Source organism: Erpetoichthys calabaricus, chromosome 5 (genome assembly GCF_900747795.2).
Source record: "Erpetoichthys calabaricus chromosome 5, fErpCal1.3, whole genome shotgun sequence".
Classification (NCBI taxonomy): Eukaryota; Metazoa; Chordata; class Cladistia; order Polypteriformes; family Polypteridae; genus Erpetoichthys; species Erpetoichthys calabaricus.
The window spans coordinates 162,985,781-163,009,269 of record NC_041398.2 but is presented as its reverse complement, the minus strand read 5'-3'; the positions used below and the strand labels follow the sequence as shown (position 1 = coordinate 163,009,269).

Below are 23,489 nucleotides of genomic sequence, written 5' to 3'. Positions count from 1 at the left end.
GGGTCCTGTGTGAAGGGACATGACACCAGCTGAAGTGACTTGTAAATTTTTCCAAAATCAGAGCAGAATTCTCCATGCAGGTCGTCCAGTGATTTCCTGTATTTTTCACAAGTTGAGGGGCCTCTTTCAGCGTAGCGAGTGTGGGGAAATGAGCGAATGAGTTGTTTGACATTTGCTTTGAGAATAAAGCTAGCTTGGTTTTGAAGGCTCTGACGTTTGTGTACATTTCATGCACAAACTGGGGGGTATTTTCCGTACGTCGCTTAAATCATCCGAGATCAGATGCCTCATCTTGGATGAGTTAATGCCAGTTAAACTCATCTGGGATAATTTGGTTTTTCAAACTCAGCCGTGTAGTAGATTAGTCTAGCTGGATCTAATCATCCGTGATGAATGCACGCGCCCGCGCTGATTGAAAAGCCCATATACTGTATATTGAGTCTAGAAAACATGATCAGCAAGTCTTTGATAGGCTGTAACAAAATGACGAAAGAATGGGCGCATTTTTTTTTCACACAAGCGGAGCAAGACCTTTTATTCGAAGGACATGAAGAATTTCAAGATTTAATATGCACAAGGGGTAACACTGCAAAAGCAGCTCAAACCAGAAAAGACGGCTGGCAAAAAGTAGCCGACAAATTAAACGCTAAGTAGTGTGCATTGTACTTACTGAATGCAGTGTTTCATTTCCTATGTGTCAGATTAATTATTATTTAATATGTCATAATTCTAGATCAAACATGAGCACAAGGAGAACAGGTTAAAGTGAAGTATAAGAATATACTTCAAACTGGTAAATATTGGTATATAACTATTTAAAGAATTGTTGACATAAAGAATCATATATAATATAAAAAACATTAATTCTAAAGCTAATAAGAAGGCAGACAAGCAAAAAACAGGTGGCGGTCCACGCAGTCCAGACCTAACCCCTGCAGAAGAGTTGGCTCGCCAGCAAAATGCCCATCGCCCTGTTTCTGAGGGCATTTCAGGGGGAAGCTCCTCCCCAGAACCAGTGGCAGGATGCAGTGGTCACTTCATTTCAGGTAAAGGATGGTCATTGCATATATTTGTCATCGATGTGTGCCATAGGTATGTTCCATATAGCCCTCTTTTTTGTTGGGTCAGTTGCAGGGAATGTCATATCCCTAGAACCTGTGTCTGACCAACAAGATATTGACGAAGGACAAATATTTAATGAAGACACTGATTATTCGGATCTGCGTACAATCCAGTGCCCCAATCACATTTGGAAATCCTGGGTAATGAGAATGTTAGGCTGATTGTGAGATTCTTTATGGAACTGTGGGTGTTTTTGCCTGTGTGTTGCCTACCTACAATGGCATGAAACGCCTCTTTCATTGTCTGCACACGCAGGTTTCCAGGACACACTATGAAAACCCGAAGGAAATGTTTCAGAGCCAAACAGACTTTACAAATTGCCTGGCAAACTGCACTTTTAAATAGATTTTCTGCATCGCTTACAGTATGTAAAAGTGCTGCTTGCAAGAAACCTCAAAGCAATGCATACTGTCTGTGTGGTTGTGAGAGCCTGACTTCGCCTAGTTTGACTTCGAATATAAGGAGCAAATAAATCTTTGAGGTACAATATTCCCCCTCGGCTAAAGCGGTATCTTTCAAAAAGAATTTCCTCCGGGAGCAATAAAGGATCTTGCTGATCGCGCAAAACCCTCTCTGTATGAAATTCTCTTTTTATAATTTGCGCACTGATATCAATTGGGCGCTCATTCATGAACGGTGAAGTCATGACTGAATGAATTCCATGCACGGAATGGATTAAGTGTGTGAGCTAATCCTTGTTTACAGGTTTGAGGATTTGGATGTGTTGCTATGACAACATCCAGCAAGAGTTTCGAAAAACCGACAGATCCAGGATGATGCCAAATCGTCAGCAATTACATCCAGCTAAACGAGTAATCCACGTACGAAAAATACCCCCCTGGTCTTTCCCTTGTAGCTTCACGTTCAGCTCATTCATGTGTGTCAGTATGTCCACAGCAAAAGCTAAATCACAAAGCAAATCTGTGTCACTCGGCTCAGGAAAATCGTCAGCTTTCTCAAGTAGCTCCAAAAATGAGATAATCTCCTGTTTCAGCTCCCACACTCATCGACATACTTTCCCCAAACTTAACCAGCGGACATTGGAGTAGTAAAGCAAGTCCTGGTGATCAGTGTCAATTTCTTCAAGAAACGTAATAAACTGACGATGCTGAAGTCCCCTCGCTCGAATAAAGTTAACGAATTTTACAACTGGCTTCACTACGTAGTCAAGCTGCAATATGGATTTACAAGGTGCTTCCTGGTGGATTAGGCAGTGTAAGAAAATTACCTCCTGCTCAGGGTTGTCCTCCTTCACCCTCTCCTGGATTCTTTTGAGCAACCCAACGTTTTTTCCAGTCAGATTTGGCGATCCATCTGTGGTAACAATGGAGAGCGTGCTCCAAGGTAGCTTGTGCCTATTTATGACCCCCGACACGCTGTCATACAAGTCCTCTCCCCGCGTTTTCCCCTTTTGGGATTCCATGGCCAAAAACTTACTTAAAATTATCTCAAAATTGTCATTAATCTCTCTGATAAAAATTAAAAGCTGAGCGGTGTCCTTTATGTCATTATACTTTCGTCCAGTGCCAAGGAATATAATGTAAATGACTCCACTTTTTTGTTTAACTTGCTAGCTAAGTCTTCGTCAATTAGCTCAACACGGCGAGTCACTGTCCTGCGTGATAAGCTAATTTTTTCAAATTTATTCTTGCTTTCAGGACACAATATACCTGCTGTCTCTACCATGCACTCTTTGAGAAACTCCCCTTCAGAGGAAGGCTTGCTGGTCTTTGCTAATTTGAATGCCAGCACATAACTTGCCTTCGTGTTTGATTCTTGGATGGCAGTTTGTCGGATAAAGGTGTTTTTCTGAGCCTGCAAACTAGCTGCCAACCTCTGAGCGGTAGCCGTCCATTCTTGTGTTGACTGGTTGTTAGCGTAATTAGTATGCTTGGTGGAAAAGTGACGGCTGATGTATTCCTTTAAAACCGCAACGGTTTCTTGGCAAATAAGACATACAGCCTTTGACCGGACTTCAGTGAAAAAGTATTTAGTTGTCCATTCCTTATTAAACACTCGGCACTCACTGTTGACTTTTCTTTTCTTTGGCCCACTCATTGTTGCAGATGGGTTCAGAGCAGTAGCAAAGTAATAACAGAGAGTAACCTGGGCTCCACAAAATCAAGTCAATGTATCACTGTGCCTAATGCGGCACCTGCTGGAACGCCAGGCATTACAGGACAAGGTCAAATGAATGCAGTCATAATTATGATATGATTTGATTTGGGCAATTTTGTACCAATCTTCGGCGGGCCGGATGTGACCCGCGGGCCGTAATTTGCCCACCCCTGATCTAGACCATCAACAACTATAAACCACTAGCTCCTTTCTGTGTCACCGATACCTCACTTCCTGATATCCTGAAGGATTTCTATGCACGGTGTGATGCATGGAATATTGTACCTGTGATTAAATCCTCACCAATAAAACCCACTAAATAGACAGGTTGATTTGCCTATCCATAACTGAGGTGAGAAGAACTTTAATCAGAGTGAATCTATGCAAGGATACTGGGTCTGATAAATATACCAGGCCGAATGCTCAAGGAATGTGTAGATCAAATTGACTGATTTACTCATAGATACCTTTAACACTTCCCTGAGCCAATCAGTTGTCCCTAACTTCAAGAATATCATAATTGTTTTAGTACCAAAGAAGCCAGCTGTGACCTGTTTCGATGTCTCTCACACTTTGGCATTCATACCTGTAATTATGAAGTGGTTTGAAAGATTAGTCATGAAGCATATTAAAGCAAGCCTCCCTAGATCACTGGATCCTTTGCAGTTTGTGTACCACCCTAAATAGTCCACTGCTGATGCAGTATCTACTGCACTCCACCCTTTACTGACCCAACTGAAAGGTGATTATGTGAAGATGCTCTTCAACGATTTCAGCTTAGCGTTCAATACCATAATTTCGCAAAAGCTAGTTGTGAAACTGAGAGGGATGAGCCTGCGCACTTCCCTCTACAATTTGATCCTAGACTTCCTGTTGGAAAGGTCTCAGTCAGTACATATTGACACCAATGCCTCCAGCACCATCATACTCGGTACAGGAACATCACAAGGTTGTGTTCTTAGCCCACTGCTCTTTACACTGCTGACCAATGACTGTTCTGCAAAATTCAGCACTAACTACATCATGACATGATTGTGGTGGGTCTGATCAACAATAATGATGAAACAGCATACATAAGGAGGTAATGAGTCTCGCTGACTGGTGTAAGAGGAACAATCTCCCTTTAAATTTTGATAAAGCAAAAAAAAAATGACCTTCACTGACTCTACTCCTCTTTACATCGATGGGGCTAGAGCACCAAATTTTTGGGCATCCACATTGTGGATAATTTTTTTGGTTTCTTATGTACCACCTGGTGATCGGAGAGCCTACAGCATTGCAAAAGACTGTTCTTATCTGCTATATGGACTCGGCTCTTTTACTATCTGGCAAATGATATTGAAGCATTTATTCACATTTTTCCAAACTGTGCTACACCTTCATACCACATACTGTCATAATCCTTAATAAATACAAATGTCTAGGCCCACTTAGCTCAGCTCAACATTACCAGTGGTTTTATACGTATATTCTTTTTTGTGATCTTTGTTTAGTTTCATGTCATTTTTGTACATTATTCTTGGCACTTTTTTATTGCTGTATGTTGCACCAAGGTCATGGAGAATCACTGTTTCATCTCACCACATGAATGCAGATATAGAATGACAATAAAGATTGACTTGACTTGAAAAATACTAAATGTACCATATGAAGTCTTACCCCCCAAAGAAAATACCATATCAGGGTCCTGAGTAAGATACTGCAGCCTTCATTTTCAGAAGGCAGAGCACAGATTGTGTCCTGGTCATGGAATATTATCGTGGCATTATTATCCCTGTGTTTTTGTACTCAAGAAATTAAGGGGAAATTCAGGCTTGGAGAATATTTACTGTTAAGGAACTTTTTTTCTGCTTCTTGCAAATGATATTGTCCTTCCTGCCTGCTGTGACTATGGCTCACAACCACATATGAAAATCAGTTCTTACAGTCTGGTGTCTCTCTCAGGAAGTGAGGATGGAAGAGCTGCTTCAGATTAAGATGATTAAGTATCTCAGGTTCTGGATGGTACAAATGGTTTAAAAAAAAAAAAAAAGTGACCAAGAGACTGATGTAGTATCTGATGTAGGCAGTATTATCTTGTCCCTTCCTTTTTCTCATGGTGATAATTTTTCTTTACTCTTGTCTAGTGCTGGGAGGTATACCGGTTCATACCGAAAAACATTTTTTAGTTTTGTTATGATATGGATTTTTCTTATACATCAATACCCTTCATAATGCGAGCAGTCTGACTCCTGAACTGACTCCTATGGGTGGCTGCAGCAGAGCTTCTCCCTTGGAGAGCAGCAAAGAGTCCGTTCTGCTGTTTCAGAGCTGTATGAAGTTTTTACGGTGGCTGGAGTGCCAATCCTGCCACCAACTCCAAGATTTCCCTGCAAGTTGGAGGACTGCTTGCTGGGCTGGATGCAGTTTAATGTCACAACCAGGATGATCACCTGGATTGCGGCAACTACGGTAGAGTGGGATAATGCTCTCTGTGCTGGTTAAGGACCTTGCTAGGGTCATCCTCAATACAATCTGTGATCACTTCTCAGCTATCAGCGACTAGAGCAGTCTGGTTTTATGACTACAACATCTGCTATCAACTGCATCCTGGCACTGAGTGTTCTCATCGAGCACAAGCGCAAATATAGCCAGTTTCATTGCAGCCTTTGTCGATTTTCACAAAGTGTTCAAATCAGTTGATCTTGGTGCCCTGTGGAACATCCAGAGACTTTGCGGGATCTTTAAAGGGATCTTTCTCTGGAGTTGAAGAAGTAGATGTGTTGCCTAAAGGGCATCAAACCAAATTCAGGAATGATCCTAAGATCCATAGCTCTTCCAGTGCACAAGATACTGTATTTATTCTCCTCTCTGCCTAGAATCAACAATAGCCTACACTTCATATTCCTCAGAGCCATCCAGAGACAAAGCTAGCGATGGGAAGGTAGAACAGTATAGGACTGCTGTGAACTGTTCACAGCCATGAAATGTTTTAAGTAGAGTGGATTTTCAACTGAACAGGCATAGACGGACTATATGACACTGAACCAACAAATCTCCCAATGACGTATGATACAATACAAGGGGGTCCTAATTTAAGTGTGAGTACCCGCAATCAAATATCTCTAGTCGCTAACCACACTTTTTGCCCTCTACTCTTATGGTCCACATAGAGTGAGTGTCTGTCTGTGTAGTCCACTTGCTATGTTAAAAGTGATTTTCCATTCACTACCCTCTCAAGTGTGTATAAGATTATAAGCACTCCTACAGTATAATTTGGAGAAAATAGTTGGCTTAGTTCAGATGTTTATGTTGACCACAATAATTATTGAGAATTTTTGCTAAACCCTTATTTGTCTTTCAGCAATCGAGTTGAATTTTATGACTGTGGTGCATTCTACATGTTCTGTTAAATTTCAGTAGTATTACTGTGGTGCATTCTAAACATTTTATTAATTTTTAATAGTATTACTGAATTGACATAATTATTATTGTTCAGCAAATTATTCTTGGCTGTAAAATTATTATATTTCACTAAATCTTAACACTTAATTTCACAGTAAAGCACTAGATGATGATAAACTCAAAAAAATGCATGTCTTTCTGGAAGTCATTAAGTGTAGGGGCAGTTTTTTATTTATTTTAAGCATGCAACATATATTTTATTACTCTTCCAGGTGTGACGGATGGCCAGGGCTGGGTGGAAAGACCACATTTAGGACATTATCCCCCCCAATACACTAGAGGGCAGCCTCCGTGAGTTCATATAGCGCCATGGATACGTGCAGGGCATCTCAGAACTTGTAGTTCTATTGGGCTCCATGGGTGCAGCAGGTGTGGCTGAGTCCTGGCAAGGTCAAGAAACACCTGGTGCACTTCCAGGTGTGCTATAAAAGGAGACACACCACCACCAATCGTGGAGCCAGAGTCAAGTGGTGAAGGACAAAGCTTGTGGGAGGAGGAATAGAGGAGACAGACAGACAGACAAGGACTGTGATACATTTGGTGCTTTGTACTGTGTTGCAAAGTGGGGAGCAACAGAAAACTCTTTCCCACTGAGGAATAAAAGTTTGCTGTGTTGAACTTGTGTCTCAGCCTGTCTGTGTCGAGGTTGAGGGAGCTGTACGCCCCCCTGGTGGACCACACAAGTGAAGCTGGGCAGAACAGACAGTATATGCTTAGTATATACACACTATATATGAATTCTAATAGATAAGTTGTTTTTTGATTCACAGGTGCCCTTCTATCAAATACGATTACATTTCATACCCAGACTGGTTAGGAGCTGGTGGAAACTCAGTGTTGGCTTAAGCAGGCGCTTGTGTAAATGTCCATAATTGTTAACGGTCGTTAATAATCACAAAATACCAACACAGAGACTGTATACAGCAGCAGGCACAGTTGCCACTATTTCCAGAGAAGGTTGAGCTATTTGGTGTTTGCAGACCACTCTTGTATATTGTCTACCAGTCTGTTGTGGTCAGTGTATTTTTCAGTGAGATAATGTGCTGAGTAAATGACATTAGTGCATGTCACATCAACAGACTAAATAAACTGATTAAAAAGGCTAGTTCAATATGGAAATCAGGTTGAACAACTCAATGGAGAAATGGTAGAACTGAGGTCACTCAGGAAGCTGCTTGACAATGACTCTCACCCACTGTATGAGGTTTTGGCTCAATAGAGGAGCATATTTAGCAACAGACTGAGACTACTTGAAACTGGATGGGAACAATTAAGACAGCTCACCGAGTGCAAATTTCCAAACCAATCCAACACATCATGAAGGCAGTGCTCAAAGTAGCGACAGTGAAGCAAACTTCTGATTATGATAAACTGTCAATAGCCAAAACGTCTCCTGGAAAAAATCCTATTAAACATATTAATGTGTGTCATTAAAAATCAACATAACCTTTTGCAAAGGTTAAAACCTTTTTTGTAACATCAGATTATTCATTGGCTTTCAAAGACATTAATGGATGAGTGGTAAATGTGAATGTTACGTTGTTGCAGGTGTTATGTATGCTCTCTCTTGTTTAGTTACAATGATAGTATATGAGTTGATGTAAGGTTGGCAACTGTGTTTGTGAAGATATGACCAGCAAAATGCATGTTTGAAATAAAAAATGTGTTGCACCCTGTCAAAAGGACTGACATTAAAAGAGCTGGTACTCAAAACAGCGAAACAAACATTCCCAATGACACCAGTAAAGCATGGACAAGGCTACACAGCACTCACCTTATAATTGCATGTCTAAACACGTACTGTATCTAAAGTAAGTTTACATGGCTGTCTAACTGGAAATGCAAAAATGCAATGCCAGAATAAGGCTGTAGCATTTTAACACATAGTATATCCATAGGCCATATTACTTATCTAAGCTCTATTTGGTTTTGTAATTCCATATAGTGATGCAGTAGTTAATATGACAGAAAAATATCATAGCAAACAGAACTACTTCCCAAATGTGGAGCCAAGTAGCTGAAGTGGTGTAAATTTGTGTGTGTCTGTGTGTCTCTATTGTCACAGCACTCATTGCACCAAAGAAATGTAATTAATAAGTTTTGGTTATCTTGTGCTACTGAGATAACAACAATTTTTAGGTTTTATTTTCTCTCAGTCTCAAGTCTTTTGTTTAGTATCTTTTTACTCTCTCCCTGAAATCCCGGGGGCTTAAACTTCATTGACTGAAGGAATTGGGGGAGGACATTTTAGGAAGAAGCCCTCTAGGAATAGACTTTGCAGTGAAAGATTTCACTTCTATTTACCACGTTCTTTTAACGGGTTATCCCCAGATTTGTATTTTCATTTGAGAATCAAGATGAAGCAAGATTATAATAATTCTTGTTATACACTAGTACTCCAAATTAGAGAACAATAAAAAATGATATCTTTCAAATATTGGTGACTGTATATCAGCATCCATATTTATTTGTTTTTATTGTTAGAAACATATATATATATATATATAAAACAACATATACAGTATTTGTATGTCACATAAATATATTGAAATCTGGTGATTATTTTGTTATTTGAAGGAATGTAGATTACTTAAAAATAAAAAATCTATCCATCCTTCCATCCCCTAAAGACGTGCAGGTAAGGTTAAGTAGTTATATTTAATTGACCCTGCATGGGAGAGTGCAGACATCTGCATGAGATGGGCCCTGTGATAGACTGCTTTAGAGTTGGATTTTGCCCTTTAGCAGAATGAGTAGTAAATCAAGAGTTGGAGTAATTACATAAATAAAGGTAATCTTTACAAATTGAAACAGAATACTTTGCCTATTATTACTTGTAAAAAGTATTCACATTATCACTTACTATGTTACTTTATAAAACCATGCAAATACACACCAGTAGGAGAGTACAAGTACTCAAATGTACTTTCAGTAAGAATTAACTCCGTAACAATAAATGTGAATTCAACAGTTAAACTACATGACTTACATTTGCAATTTGCTATTTCAAATATATGATGCAGAAACTAGAAGCCTTTACTTCACAAAAAGTGTTCTTAATAAAAATAAATGATAATAAATAAAAATGATTCAATCACATGCAAACATGGAGTTGGTAAAATTATTGCTAGTGTGGCAAGCAACAGATAACTTATTGCACTTCTTGATCGGGTGTGTTCAGCTACCCCCAGTACTTACTGTGTTACACAATAATGAAGACTGTTTCTTAGTAATTTATAAATTGTAAATGCTTTCTTTTTATGTACCACTAGCTTATTTGACTATTACATTCACTAGTAATTAAGGTAAACATTCAGTTAACTTACCTGTATACAGACATCTGCATTCCAGCAGTAACATTAAAGAGATGTAACGACAAAATCAATATGGAGATTGGGGTATGGTGCTACATTTTACAATTCTGTGCTTATAGTGTTTTGAATTCATTGGGTATCACAGAGCTTTTTGTGGCTGTTAATTTAATTCTTGATGAACTACCACAATGTTAAAAATATTAACATAACTATTGTACTTTTAATTACAAATATTGCAGATACATACCATGGTTTTGCTTTTTTCCCCTCGTTTTTAAACTAAAATTAAATCTCTCTATTATATATAAAAAATCCTGGGACAAGACGAGATTTTTTTAGCCTGGGACGAGACATTGACTTTTTCAGAGAGATACTTTCAAGTCCCGTGAGACAAGACTTTGTGCCAAGAGATTTAACTATGCCCGGGGCCTTAAAGAAAAGATTATTACTCTGTGAAATAACAGAACAGCGAAAAGAGATTGAATAGATTGTTCAGATTTAAACTTTAAGTCGGAGACTTGTAGATCGTCTAATTCGTGTTGCCATCAGGGAAAAGTAGTGTTTCTTCCCAATGAAAAGGTGTATCCATGAGAAAGTGAAATCCACATACGTGAGCGGCAGAGACGCAAAGTGACTGGTGTGTAGCACAGGCCGGTGGGGGTTGGCGAGCGAAGCCCCCTCATTCTCCATTAATTAAATTCTTTCAGTGCATTTAAAAAATGAAAAATTGTTCTCTTTCAATGTAAAGCTTAAAATCTTTATTTTTGACCTTAATCTCAAAGTAAATTGAACTATCATGTTGTAAAACAGCACATATCTCTGGTGCAACACTCAAAGAATGTTTAGTTAAATAGTAATGTACTCTATGCCTGGATGAAAATAATGCATATTTTGTTTTAGTTAATATTTTCTGCTGTTCTGATCTGTAGGCATAATTTGTAAATAAAATAATAAAACACTTAGCTTGTGAAGAAAATACTCAATTGTTATAGGGAGCCACATTAGAACAATGTGAGTCTAATTACCTGAAATAAGCATGGGGTAGAGTATGATGGAATGTTTAAGAGTCTAAATCCAATAAAATGTAGTATGAAATTGCAGCAGGAATCAAACAAAACTGGGCATTTTAATCAATAGCAAGATTGCATGTACATTATTCAATTTTATGTATATGTTTACTGATTAATTAATTTAAAACAAAGAATTGTAGAAAACTATAAAACAGAGATCCTGAAGACAAGCCTGCAAAGGAAACATCTGCCAAACAACCCGTTTATAACATCAGTAAACTGCCCAAGATGTCTGTTCAACTCTAGGATTACAATGGTGCTTTGGTAAAATCACACAAGAAACAAAGAGATTGATGACTTTCTTATCAGCATTTATTTTCATATAGGTTCTTTTTAGCTGTTGTTGTTGGACACTAGCATTTTCAACATTAAAAGAGAATAAGTTCATTTTTTAGGAAGTATGAGTTTTACTTTGTTGTGTGTTAAGCTGCAACATCAGTGAAAACTAGACTGGGGACACAGATCGCATAGTGACACTTGCCTCCTAAGATGTTAATGTGAAATGAAATGCCTGCCCTCTAGACATTTATGATATTTACATACAGTATTATTCACTCACAAACATGTGGAACACAAGTAATAATTCACTCACAAACATGTGGAACACAAGTAATAAAATTCTAATCAAGTCATTAACTATAATGTAATTACAAGAATTTAAACTGTAATGCATTGCATTTATTGGAAAATGTAAATAGGTTAAAACGACATGTTAGATTGTACTGTGCTTTCCCAAATCTGCTACCAACAGCTCAAAAACTGGATGAGACACTCTAAAAGAAAAGATGCAGGGAAACATTGCAAATTTTCTTTTAATTAAGCTTAAAAACTTAAATTTTAAAAAAGGCACAATTTTGAAAGTAAAGACACATAATGAGATGCAGCAAAAAATTGACATTGATAAATGACAGTCTACAGAAATTGACCTAAGAACAGCATACAGTGCATCCAGAAAGTATTCACAGCGCATCACTTTTTCCACATTTTGTTATGTTACAGCAGTGTTTCCCAAACTCAGTCCTAGGGAACCCCTGTGGCTGCAGGTTTTTGTTCCAACCAGCTTCTGTTTTTAATTGAACTCCTGGGCTAATTAAGTGAACTGATATTTCCCAAGTTCTGTGTTTAGGGAACAATATAGAAATTAGAAAACTAAGTTTGCTAAAAAAAAAAAAAAATATTAAAATGTACCAAGCAGTTACAGTATATAGTATTTTCGTCTTGATTTTCATTCTACTTTTCTAGGTCTTCTAATTGTTTAATTAATCCATTATTTACTAATTAGTGGGTCTGACTCTAAAGTAGTTGCAGCCTTTGATTATTCAGTGTTGTTTGCCAGCATGTCTGCTCATTTTTAATTCTCATTATTAAGATACAATGAAGGGGGGAAAAACTGCACAGAGAAAGGGCAAAGTATAATGAAATCAACAAAAGACAGTTAAGCATTTAAATCTATAGCAAAAGCAGAAATATTTCTAAATGTCTTATAAATGTAAAAATCATGCTGTTATGCTTTTCTGAATGTCGAATAAAAGAAAAAAAAATTCCAGCCAATTAAATGAGATCAGTGCTATCAGGTGTTGTCACTGATTAGGAATCTGGTTGGAACAAAAACCTGCAGCCACAGGGGTTCCCCAGGACTGAGTTTGGGAAACACTGTGTTACAGCCTTATTCCAAAATGGATTAAATTCATTTTTTTCCTCAGAATTCTACACACAACACCCCATAATGACAACATGAGAAAAGTTTACTTGAGATTTTTGCAAATTTATTAAAAATAAAAAAATTGAGAAAGCACATGTACATAATTATTCACAGCCTTTGCCATGAAGCTCAAAATTGAGCTCAGGTGCATCCGGTTTCCCCTGATCATCCTTGAGATGTTTCTGCAACTTATTTGGAGTCCACCTGTGGTAAATTCAGTTGATTGGACATGATTTGGAAAGTCACATACCTGTCTATATAAGGTCCCACAGTTGACAGTTCATGTCAGAGCACAAACCAAGCATGAAGTCAAAGGAATTGTCTGTAGACCTCTGAGACAGGATTGTCTCGAGGCACAAATTTGGGGAAGGTTACAGAAAAATTTCTGCTGCTTTGAAGGACCCAATGAGCACAGTGGCCTCCATCATCCGTAAGTGGAAGAAGTTCGAAACCACCAGGACTCTTCCTAGAACTGGCCGGCCATCTAAACTGAGCGATCGGGGGAGAAGGGCCTTAGTCAGGGAGGTGACCAAGAACCCGATGGTCACTCTGTCAGAGCTCCAGAGGTCCTCTGTGGAGAGAGGAGAACCTTCCAGAAGGACAACCATCTCTGCAGCAATCCACCAATCAGGCCTGTATGGTAGAGTGGCCAGACGGAAGCCACTCCTTAGTAAAAGGGACATGGCAGCCCGCCTGGAGTTTGCCAAAAGGCACCTGAAGGACTCTCAGACCATGAGAAAGAAAATTCTCTGGTCTGATGAGACAAAGATTGAACTCTTTGGTGTGAATGCCAGGCGTCACGTTTTGAGGAAACCAGGCACCGCTCATCACCAGGCCAATACCATCCCTACAGTGAAGCATGGTGGTGGCAGCATCATGCTGTGGGGATGTTTTTCAGCAGCAGGGACTGGGAGACTAGTCAGGATAAAGGGAAAGATGACTGCAGCAATGTACAGAGACGTCCTGGATGAAAACCTGCTCCAGAGCGCTCTTGACCTCAGACTGGGGCGACGGTTCATCTTTCAGCAGGATAACGATCCTAAGCACACAGCCAAGATATCAAAGGAGTGGCTTCAGGACAACTCTGTGAATGTCCTTGAGTGGCCCAGCCAGAGCCCAGACTTGAATTCGATTGAACATCTCTGAAGAGATCTTAAAATGGCTGTGCACCGACGCTTTCCATCCAACCTGATGGAGCTTGAGAGGTGCTGCAAAGAGGAATGGCGAAACTGGCCAAGGATAGGTGTGCCAAGCTTGTGGCATCATATTCAAAAAGACTTGAGGCTGTAATTGCTGCCAAAGGTGCATCGACAAAGTATTGAGCAAAAGCTGTGAATACTTATGTACATGTGATTTCTCAGTTTTTTATTTTTAATATAAATTTGCAAAAACCTCAAGTAAACTCTTTTCACATTGTCATTATGGGGTATTGTGTGTAGAATTCTGAGGAAAAAAATGAATTTAATCCATTTTGGAATAAGGCTGTAACATAACAAAATGTGGCAAAAGTGATGCGCTGTGAATACTTTCTGGATGCACTGTATATGTGTAATAGAATTGGGGAAATAAGAAAATACTGTGGGTATAATATACATTTATTATAAATTGGTAGATGCACATGCATTGAAAATACTGAGATTGAGATGGTTTACACTGCTGCTGTTGTTGGTCAGATGGCTCTCTCAGTATCCAGTATTTCTTTATGATTATGTTTATGTAAATGTATGATTACGTTCATATATATTATCATTGTTTCACCTTGGTTGCTTCAGTGAGATATCATGGAGGCAGAAGAAAGTTATTGGGGAAAGGTTAAAGAGTTGTAGTTGCCTCAGAGTTGTTTTTTCTTCCTTTCTTTCTGTGGAAGGAGCTGTAATTCAGGAAAGACCACAGAATGTCCAGGAAGCTTGGATGCACCCAGAAAGAACAAGACAGACTCAGAAGAACTATCAACTTCTAGTAATCCCCCATCCAGGACTATAAACTCTCAGAATATCCTTTAAATAGCCATGCATAACAAAGAATTTGTTTTAATATTTCATTAACTGGATATTATCTGTATTTCATCTACGCTATGTTTTTTTGTGGATCTGGGTATTTGTTGGGCCTTGGAGCCAATGGAGATTTCTTTTTTCTAGTATCTCCAGTTTCTTTTCCTCTCCTCCTTGGCCATGTGACTTTACCATGTTATGACATAGAATGGCAAAGTCAATGTCCAAACTATTGTAACTACTGGAGACTTAAAACCCTGCCTAGAGTGAACAGTAATTTAATTCATGCTTAATTCCAATAGGGGCTCTTCTATTATGTATGTATTTGTTTGTTTACGTGTTTGTTTTCATTTTATTTTACTTTTTTAAAGCACTTACAGCTACACTTTGGGTTAAAATGTGCATAATAAATAAGCATTGTTATTGTTTTTGTTACCTACTGAATCTATAATTATAGCATCAGAATCATTAGAGGCACAAAAAAAAAAAAAAACACCCTCAAAGTTGTTTCCTTGGGAAGGACTAGTACCAGAGCCCGAGTTTATGGACAGTGAGAGCTCTTTTTTGTTATAATAAATGTAAATCAATAACAAAACTATATGCATGTATTTCTGGTCATTTGTTGGCTTTAAGAACATTCTTATGTCGCTGTTCTGACGACGACATGGATTGTGCATTCCTGGGTGGTCCTGGGATTAATTACTAAGGTAACAGCTCCCAAAATGATGCCACTTGTAAGAAGTAAACATGGTGTCACAGGAAGAATATTTTCAGCAAAAAATGATGAAATATTAAGAATCCCAGAAGTACAAAACCACTAAACTGGATGCATCTTTATTAAAAATCCATCCAGGAAAGGCTACGAAACAAATTGATGAAGACTGCCAACCATAAAACCAAAGGTTAAGTCACAATGGAGAAAAGGCAAAGGTTCAGTTTCACAACTGCATCATAAAAAATGGTTTTGCACAAGTTGTAAATGAGTGAGGTATGTTGTTTTTGGATCAGTGCAATATTTTTAAAGAAATTCTGCTTTACTGTGATTTCAATTTAAATTCACCCGGTTGGAGGGTATAAAAGTGTCTTAAAGTATATGTTTGGTATTTTTCAAGTCAAAGTTATTTCTTCACAATCATGGTATATATTCATTTGCCACATGCAAATGCAAGTGAAACATATCTTCTAAATTAAAAAAAAATAACTAGCCCTCTCTTGCTTTTTATGATGGTGAAGGGTACTAGCGTCTGATTACTAAGAAAAGCCTTAATATTAATTAATTTGTTCATGTTTCAAGCCAGAAATGTTACTGAGTATTGATCCATGTCTCAAGATAACATGCACACTGCAAAACAGTGTATCCATGTCATTTTAAGAAGTTAAAAAAAAAATAATAAAGTTCAAAGCAGAACATTGCTGTGACATTCACCCATTTTAAAAGGATACTTTACTCCACCACTCGGTTTACTCTGCAGCAGCTTTCAGCCAGGGGTGTGGATTCACTTCTTAAAATAATGAAGCACCTTTATTGACATCATTTAACGTTGATGCCCAAATGTGAATTGCTGTGGCTGTTTTGTATAGAACTTGACAATAATAACTGAAAAAAATCACACAATAGAATATATTTTTTCACTATAAGGAAGCTTATTTCATTATTTCAGAAAGATATTCCCTGCTGCTCTTGGATTGATAATGCACAGGTGTGTTTCAGTGGGAGAGAATATTGTAATGACAAAGAAATGAAACTATCCATTTTATGTTGACTGCTGATAAGGTGGCCTTAAAAAAGAGTTTCTGGATTCTTCAGTAGCCACTTCCACCACACTACAACACCCACTCCTTAGATGCTTCATCCATTTGCCTGCTCATGCATGTCACCTGGCTCTACCTCACTTTGCTCACCCACAGTCAGAGGCTACCCATATGCCGATCGTTCCTCCCTGCTCCATACTGGCTGATACACATTAGGGTCGAAGTTCTCTGTGAATGCTGTGTTTGTGTTCATCCACTCACCTGCCTCTGCTCTGCTTGTGCTCGCTTTAATGCTAGCTTTTCGAAGTAGTGCAGAACTGTCATTTCTGCCTCATAGTGATAGGGTCTTCATGAGTTTTACATGTTCTCCCCATGTATTTAGTTAGTGATTTTTTGTCACTCAAACATGTTATCCTAAGTTATTTTATTATCATATCCTCAGCAAAAAAGACTTAATGTGCTTTTAAAAAGTCGGTCATAGGTGTGTGGCATTTCAATCTGCTCTGTTGCATATTTTGTCTTTTTCATTTTTTTGTGCATGTGCTGAATACATCAAGGAAACTGCAATATGCTGGTGGCTTGGCTAAGGGCTTTAAGTGGGCTAGATTGCATCATGTATACCCAACATCCTCCCATTCCACCCAGTTCTATGATTGACTTTTTGTATATTACACCAGTGTAAACTCCAAGGTGGATCCCACCCTTCCCCGGCTCTTCAATCAAATACAAGGGTATAGCACCACTTCAAAAACTACAAGGCAGACATACCCACACTGTTCTTGGAATGAATATCGGTGTATTGCGGAACTCAAAATATAAGGTACTGACACATACAGTATGTGCATCAACCTGAAGCACTGGCTTGGCTCTTTCAAATATCAAAGGCTTTTATGAAAAATTCAATGCATCTATTATTTGTACAAGTACAATGAAATTCGTAAATGTTTATATGTGAACTACGCTGTTACTTGGTGTAAATCTCGCTGTGTAGGCTATGTAAAATAATGACACAGAATGTAATGGTTGAAAAGCAAGCAGTGTTTAGGAAAAAATAGCTGTTGAAAAAATAAAGTTGCGGACGGAAAAGTAGGATTATGAGTAGAATAGAACTTGGTGCTGAGGACTTGTTGGGGTTGTCGCACCTTCAGCCACAATGGAAGCTGTAAGCAGACTAACAGTTCCAAGAATCTGTGATAAAATAATTATTTCTAACTTCCTTTCATTATCACAAGGATGCTTAATAAATATGGAAGGTATATTTTCTTAAATTTAAACCTTCAAAATCGATATATTTGGAACATTTAAGGCTTTTTCATTCCACCGTGTACCCTTCATACCCACTGTAAACTGCATGTACAGACAAGGTATTTTTAAAATGTATAAAAAAAAAAAAAAGAACATTTTAATTTAGAACGTAATTTTAAGTGGCAACTAAATATATACAACGACTGAGAGAGAAAAAAGTTCAACTTGAAAAACACCAAACTTTAAAGGCATGTTTCTAGTGTTGTAAAATTTATGGAATAACTTGTGATAACACAAGGATTAACTGCAATCACAGTGATTTGAAAAATGCAACAATCTTGTGTCCCTGGGTGACATGATGGTTAGTATTATTGCACCACACCTTCAGAGCTCTGGGCTTAGATCCTAGCCTGAGAACTATGTAGGTTTAGCATCATCTTTCAATGTTTGTGTGATCTTTAACGTGGTTTTCATTCCACATCCCATAGTAAGCAGACCTCTAAGGTGGCTAAGAAAAGGACTACAGTTTTCAAGCGCATGTATTCATGGAACTGTCATTACGATGAATATAACAAAATTAATTAAAACTCATACCTTTGGAAGAAGGTCAGCAAGGAACTTTTTACGTTCTGCAAACTTGTGATACATCCACTTCATAACCGCATTGAACACGTGGCTCTCATTTCTAACATTGAGTTCATCCCTTTCAATGATTCTACACAGTTCAAAGAAGCTCAGCTGCAGAAATTCCTCTGACACCCTGACCAGTTCCTCAAAGTTGTGCACAGTGAATCTGAATGCTTTGAAATGCAGCTCAAGACAAGAGTAGCAATAGGCAATCTTGCAGATTCCAATGCAGTTCTTCACAGAGAGGTGAGAGTCAAGGAAGTTACTGCAGAGGTTTATCGTCCCCAGGATGTTAAGCTGGTCAGCTGCAGCAAGCAGCTGCTCCACATTTTCGAATGTAACAGGTACTTTTTGAGTATAGGCAAATGTAATGATCATTTCCATCATGTCAGGGGAAATTCCTGAAATATTATATACTTTCTTCTCCTTGTTGTTCCATCTCTTTGAGAATAGGGTTCTGCAAACAAAGTGTTATTTCAATATGAGAATGCAATCAATATGAAAGTCCTGGTGATGTCAGGTTAAAATCGACATCTTCTAGAATGCATGGTAGATGAAGTAAATTACATCCCACCTAATTTTAGAATTATTCGTAAGTAACATTTTCTTGATCCAAATGTGTAAAACGTTTAAATGATTTGTGCTTTTCTCTATGATGCATGTAATTTGCCACCTGAAAACACACTCTCTCCAATAACACACAAAATGTTTTTGCTCACCTGAAGTAGGGGCTACAGCAACAGAGGACATTTTTATGAGCTGGGAACTCCACTCCATTAACGTCGATGATAACATCGAGGAATCTCCCTTCCAGCCTCAGCTCATTCAGCACGTTGTAGTCCACTGCATGGATATTACTCTCCATATTATTAGTTCTTTGACACTGTTTGCAGGAAACTGAAAATCCCACATGGAGCAAAGAGCTTTTCAGACAATGTCAAGAGTCAAAACTGGGAAGTTGTCCAGCACCAGAGCAGCTTCACAGTCAGCCCAGATGCTAGATTTTGTTTCTGCTGTGACGCCACCATCAGTCTGATCATCTCAGAGTGAGGGAGAAACTGTATATTTGACAAATCTGTGAGGCATTCAATGTCAATACATTACTTTAATTAAATAATATAAATTTTCCATTTTTTTTATTTTTTCTTTAGCAATGTGACGTATACCTGACTAATGCAGAGCCAGAACGACTGCTGTCCTTTTCCTTTTGTACAAGTTCAGACATTTAAAATTTGAAGATCTGACTGTATACCTTTTTAAGTGTGCCTATTCTTTCTATGAAAAATCCTTGGACAAATTTATTTTTGCCATTCATCTGTCAATTCTCCTTATCTCTTGCAGATTTACAGGGATCCAGAATTTTATTTCATATATATGACGCTGAAAACATGCCTGACTTTCTGCTTGTTCTTTATATATAAATATTATGCTGTTGCTTAAATATAAATTTAATTCCATCCATACATTATCAGATTTTGCTAGAGTCCACCTTGGCCAGTTTACCACCACTAATCAATCTAACATGCATGTCTGTGGGAAATGGAATGAAAATCAGAGTATACATAGAAAACCTCACACAGACACAGCTTACAAAGTAATGCACGACCTGGACCATATTACATGCTTTGATAAAAATATTTTCTTAGTGGTTTGTTCAATTTCCCCACGTATGTAATGCAAACTGCACATACAGTAGAAACATGATACAGTAAACAATCTACCCAGCCATTTATTCATTGATTTTTAACTTCACCATCTTGCCCATTTTAAAGTACACATTCATTCAAAATTATGGTTTCTTTATGACACAAAAACAGTATAAATTTCTGAATTCTGTGAAAGAAAACAAAACCTGCTTACCTCAATGTAACATCAGGAATGGAACAATCTTAAGGGCGCAGAAAGGTTTTCTAGAGTTTTTTGGCATATTCTATTTTTAGCAGGGGTGTTACAGTAAATTAATATAAATAGTAATGTTTATTTGTTTTAATCAAAATAAAGCATCATTGATATTTTTTTTTAAATCACAGGTATTTAAGATGATGTACTTTTTCTAAAGAAATATATAGTTTGATGCATTTCAGAAAGACAATATGGACTTTTTAGACTACCCATATGAAGCAGTAATAGGTTGAAATGGACAACCAGCTTTAAACACAGATTAAAATCAACCACAATTCTCCCCAACTGAGGTAGTTTCAAGGGTATTTTATTATGCAAAATGATATAGCAACTGTTTATTGGGTCAGTATTATCTAGTGTGTAGAGTGCAGTGAAGTTCTTACTTGCACATACTAGTCAGTTTTGTTAAGTGTTGGAAAATATATATGACAGTATATAAGGGCTGAAGTGAAGTGGCACTGAGACAAAACTGTTGCTGAAAGTGAATCATAAATACTGGTCTGAAGTTCTTAATGTGATGTCAATGGTTTATTACAGTATATTATTACCAGCTGAGTAAGCAAATGTTGCTCAGGGAAGAGATTGGAAAGGTGGAATTACAATTACTAATTTCTAATTATTTATTACCAAACTTAAAAACATTAAACCTTACTCCGTGTTGCATCTTTCATTCCAATATTCATGGTTTTCTCTTCATGTGCAAAAAAACTCCAATTGGAATATGCAGCTTTAGAGGCAATAAGGACCCAACTGGGGAGGCTTAGAACCATGACAAAAATGGTTAGGGAAACTACTCAATTAATGAAAATGTTAAATGGAATGGGCAGGAATCAAACCCTAATTTCTTGGTTGAAAGGTAACTGTATTCAACCATTACGCTACCACTATTTCTCATTTGATAGATCACAATGTAGTATACCTGGCCTCATGATACAATCCAAGCTGCTTCCTCCTCTTCTTGGGAGAAAATGCCAACAGGTGCATATCAAAACCTGATATCCTGTATGGTGAATAGCATCTGTGTGCCAAATTTTAGGTGCATGGCTTGACAAGCAAAACTCTTCATAAAGAACAAACAAACATTGTGCTTTATAGCTCTAGATTATAACAATATTGTAATATTAAGTGCTTGGGGAAAGTATTCTGACATGGTGTTCATGGTCTTCTGTCTGTGCTTCATATCTGATGATGTCTTCTAGCAGTGGTGTTTTTTCAAAGTGGGAGAAAAGGGAAGAGGTAGATTAAGAAGATGGGTAAGGATGCTGTTTCTCACCTTCTGTTGGCTCCAGGCCTTTTAGTACAACTGTTAAGTTTAAGGCAGGGGTCTGATGTCTGATTCAGGTTAGCTCTCATTTAAAGTTTTTGTTGTTTTTCAAATATTATTTTCTGTTAAATCAAAATCAAACGAAACAGAACTTTTAGTTTAGTTTGTTCTTTGAATATTTTATGTGGAAAGCCATAGATCACGTTTATATGAAATTCATAAAATGTGTATTTTTTTAGGTGAAATTCTCACAACAACTCAATGGATGCTTTGCATCAAAGGTCATGAAGTTGTTCCTCCCGTACACACTTTGTGACTGGGATTCAGTCAAGTGTACTAGGAATAGTCATCTTGGACACTTGAATTCATTCAAAGATAACAATATGTTTGTTATGGTGTTCAAAGGTTAGTTTTGTGGAACTGATTTGCAGGTGTTGGAGAAAATAGCTCAGGGGAATTATAATATTGTATGTCCTAGTGTGCAGATATTTAAATGTAAAAATATTTTACAAAAATACACTGATTTCTTAGGTTATTTGCAGCATTTTATTGGCAACTTGAATTGCCAGGTAAATATGGAACAATAAATCAAGAAGATTTTAAAATTCATGTAAACTGAATGAAAAGTACAATCACTGTTAAAAAAAAAAAAAAAAAAAAAAAAAAAATTAAAAATCAGTTACAGGAGAAAAGGAGCTGTGTTTTAATTACATTAACAAGTTATACATTTAAATCCAATATTGCAATTCTTTTTACTGTGATTAAGAACAATTCTACAGTTTATTAACATTTTTGCCATTTATTATCTGTAAATTCTACAGTATACTTTACAATGTACAGCAGTACTAGGGTGTTGTACCGTGTTAGCCATTATGAATGTAGAGAAAAGCCAAGCAAAATGACACCTTTTATTGGCTAACTAGAAAGATTACAATATGCAAGATTTCGAGGCAACTCAGGCCCCTTCTTCAGGCAAGATGTAATACAGAAACTGAAGTTTCCTATGTTTATATACACACTCTAGGACAAGAAACAACATTGGTAAATATTTAAATGAGAGATTTTGAATGTAAAAAATTAATAGATTCATTCAGGCTAGGGTTAATTTAGCAAGAGAGAAAAGAACAATGTATTGTCAAGATCTCTGGATAAGATAACTGTCCGACAAAGTCTTTTGAAGTTTGTAATGAGTTTTTTCAAAACAATGTGGGTCTGTAGACAGGTTGTCTGTCATTCTGAGAGATGTAAACAATCCTCATATCTGGCCATAAAACTCTTGTCTTTATTCAATCCATGTTGTAGAGTATTAAATTTTAGCATGAGTTTAACTTCCCATTCTTTTCTCTCTTGCTGTGTTTTGAAGTTGCCCATAAGCACTGTGACCTTAAAGTCCTTCTCACAGTGTCCATGGCTGTTGAAGTGGGCCGCCACAGGAACATCTGTGTTGCCATGTTTAATGTGGAACCTGTGTAAGTTCATTCTCTGGCGGAGTGTTTGTCCAGTTTCTCCCCACATAGAGTGCAGTGTCAGGACATTTCATGCAGAAAATTAGGTAGACTACATTAGATGATCTGCAGGAAAATGATCCCTTGATGTGATGTTCTAGTCGGCAGTGTGGTATAACTATACGGTCTGTATCATAGATGTGGGCACATGTTTTGCATCTTTTCTGTAGGCATGGAGATGTGCCATTTTCTGTTGGTTCACTTAGGGAGCCTCGGACAATTAATTGTTGAAGGTTTGGTGGTTGTCTGTATGCCAGGAGGGGAGGTTCAGGAAATACATTTTTCAGTGTTTGGTCATTGTTTAGTATTGGCTGAAGTTCTTTTATAATTTTTCGAAGTGTTTCAAGATGTGGGTTGTAGGTGACAACAAGGGGGATGCGATCCTTGTTGTCTTTGTTTTTATATTCCAGAAGGTTGTCTCTGGGTATGGCAG

General features: G+C 37.7%; 1 protein-coding gene across 1 annotated transcript in view; it reads right to left on the bottom strand.

The window, feature by feature from the left end:
* LOC114652816 (kelch-like protein 10) overlaps nt 1-18,838 on the bottom strand; it is a 54,975-nt gene extending 36,137 nt beyond the window's left edge. The window contains exon 1 of the mRNA XM_051928555.1: nt 18,353-18,838. Within this exon, the coding sequence (XP_051784515.1) occupies nt 18,353-18,772 (420 nt within the window). The 5' untranslated portion in view covers nt 18,773-18,838. The remainder of the gene's footprint in view (nt 1-18,352) is intronic.
* Between the last annotated feature and the right edge of the window lie 4,651 nt (nt 18,839-23,489).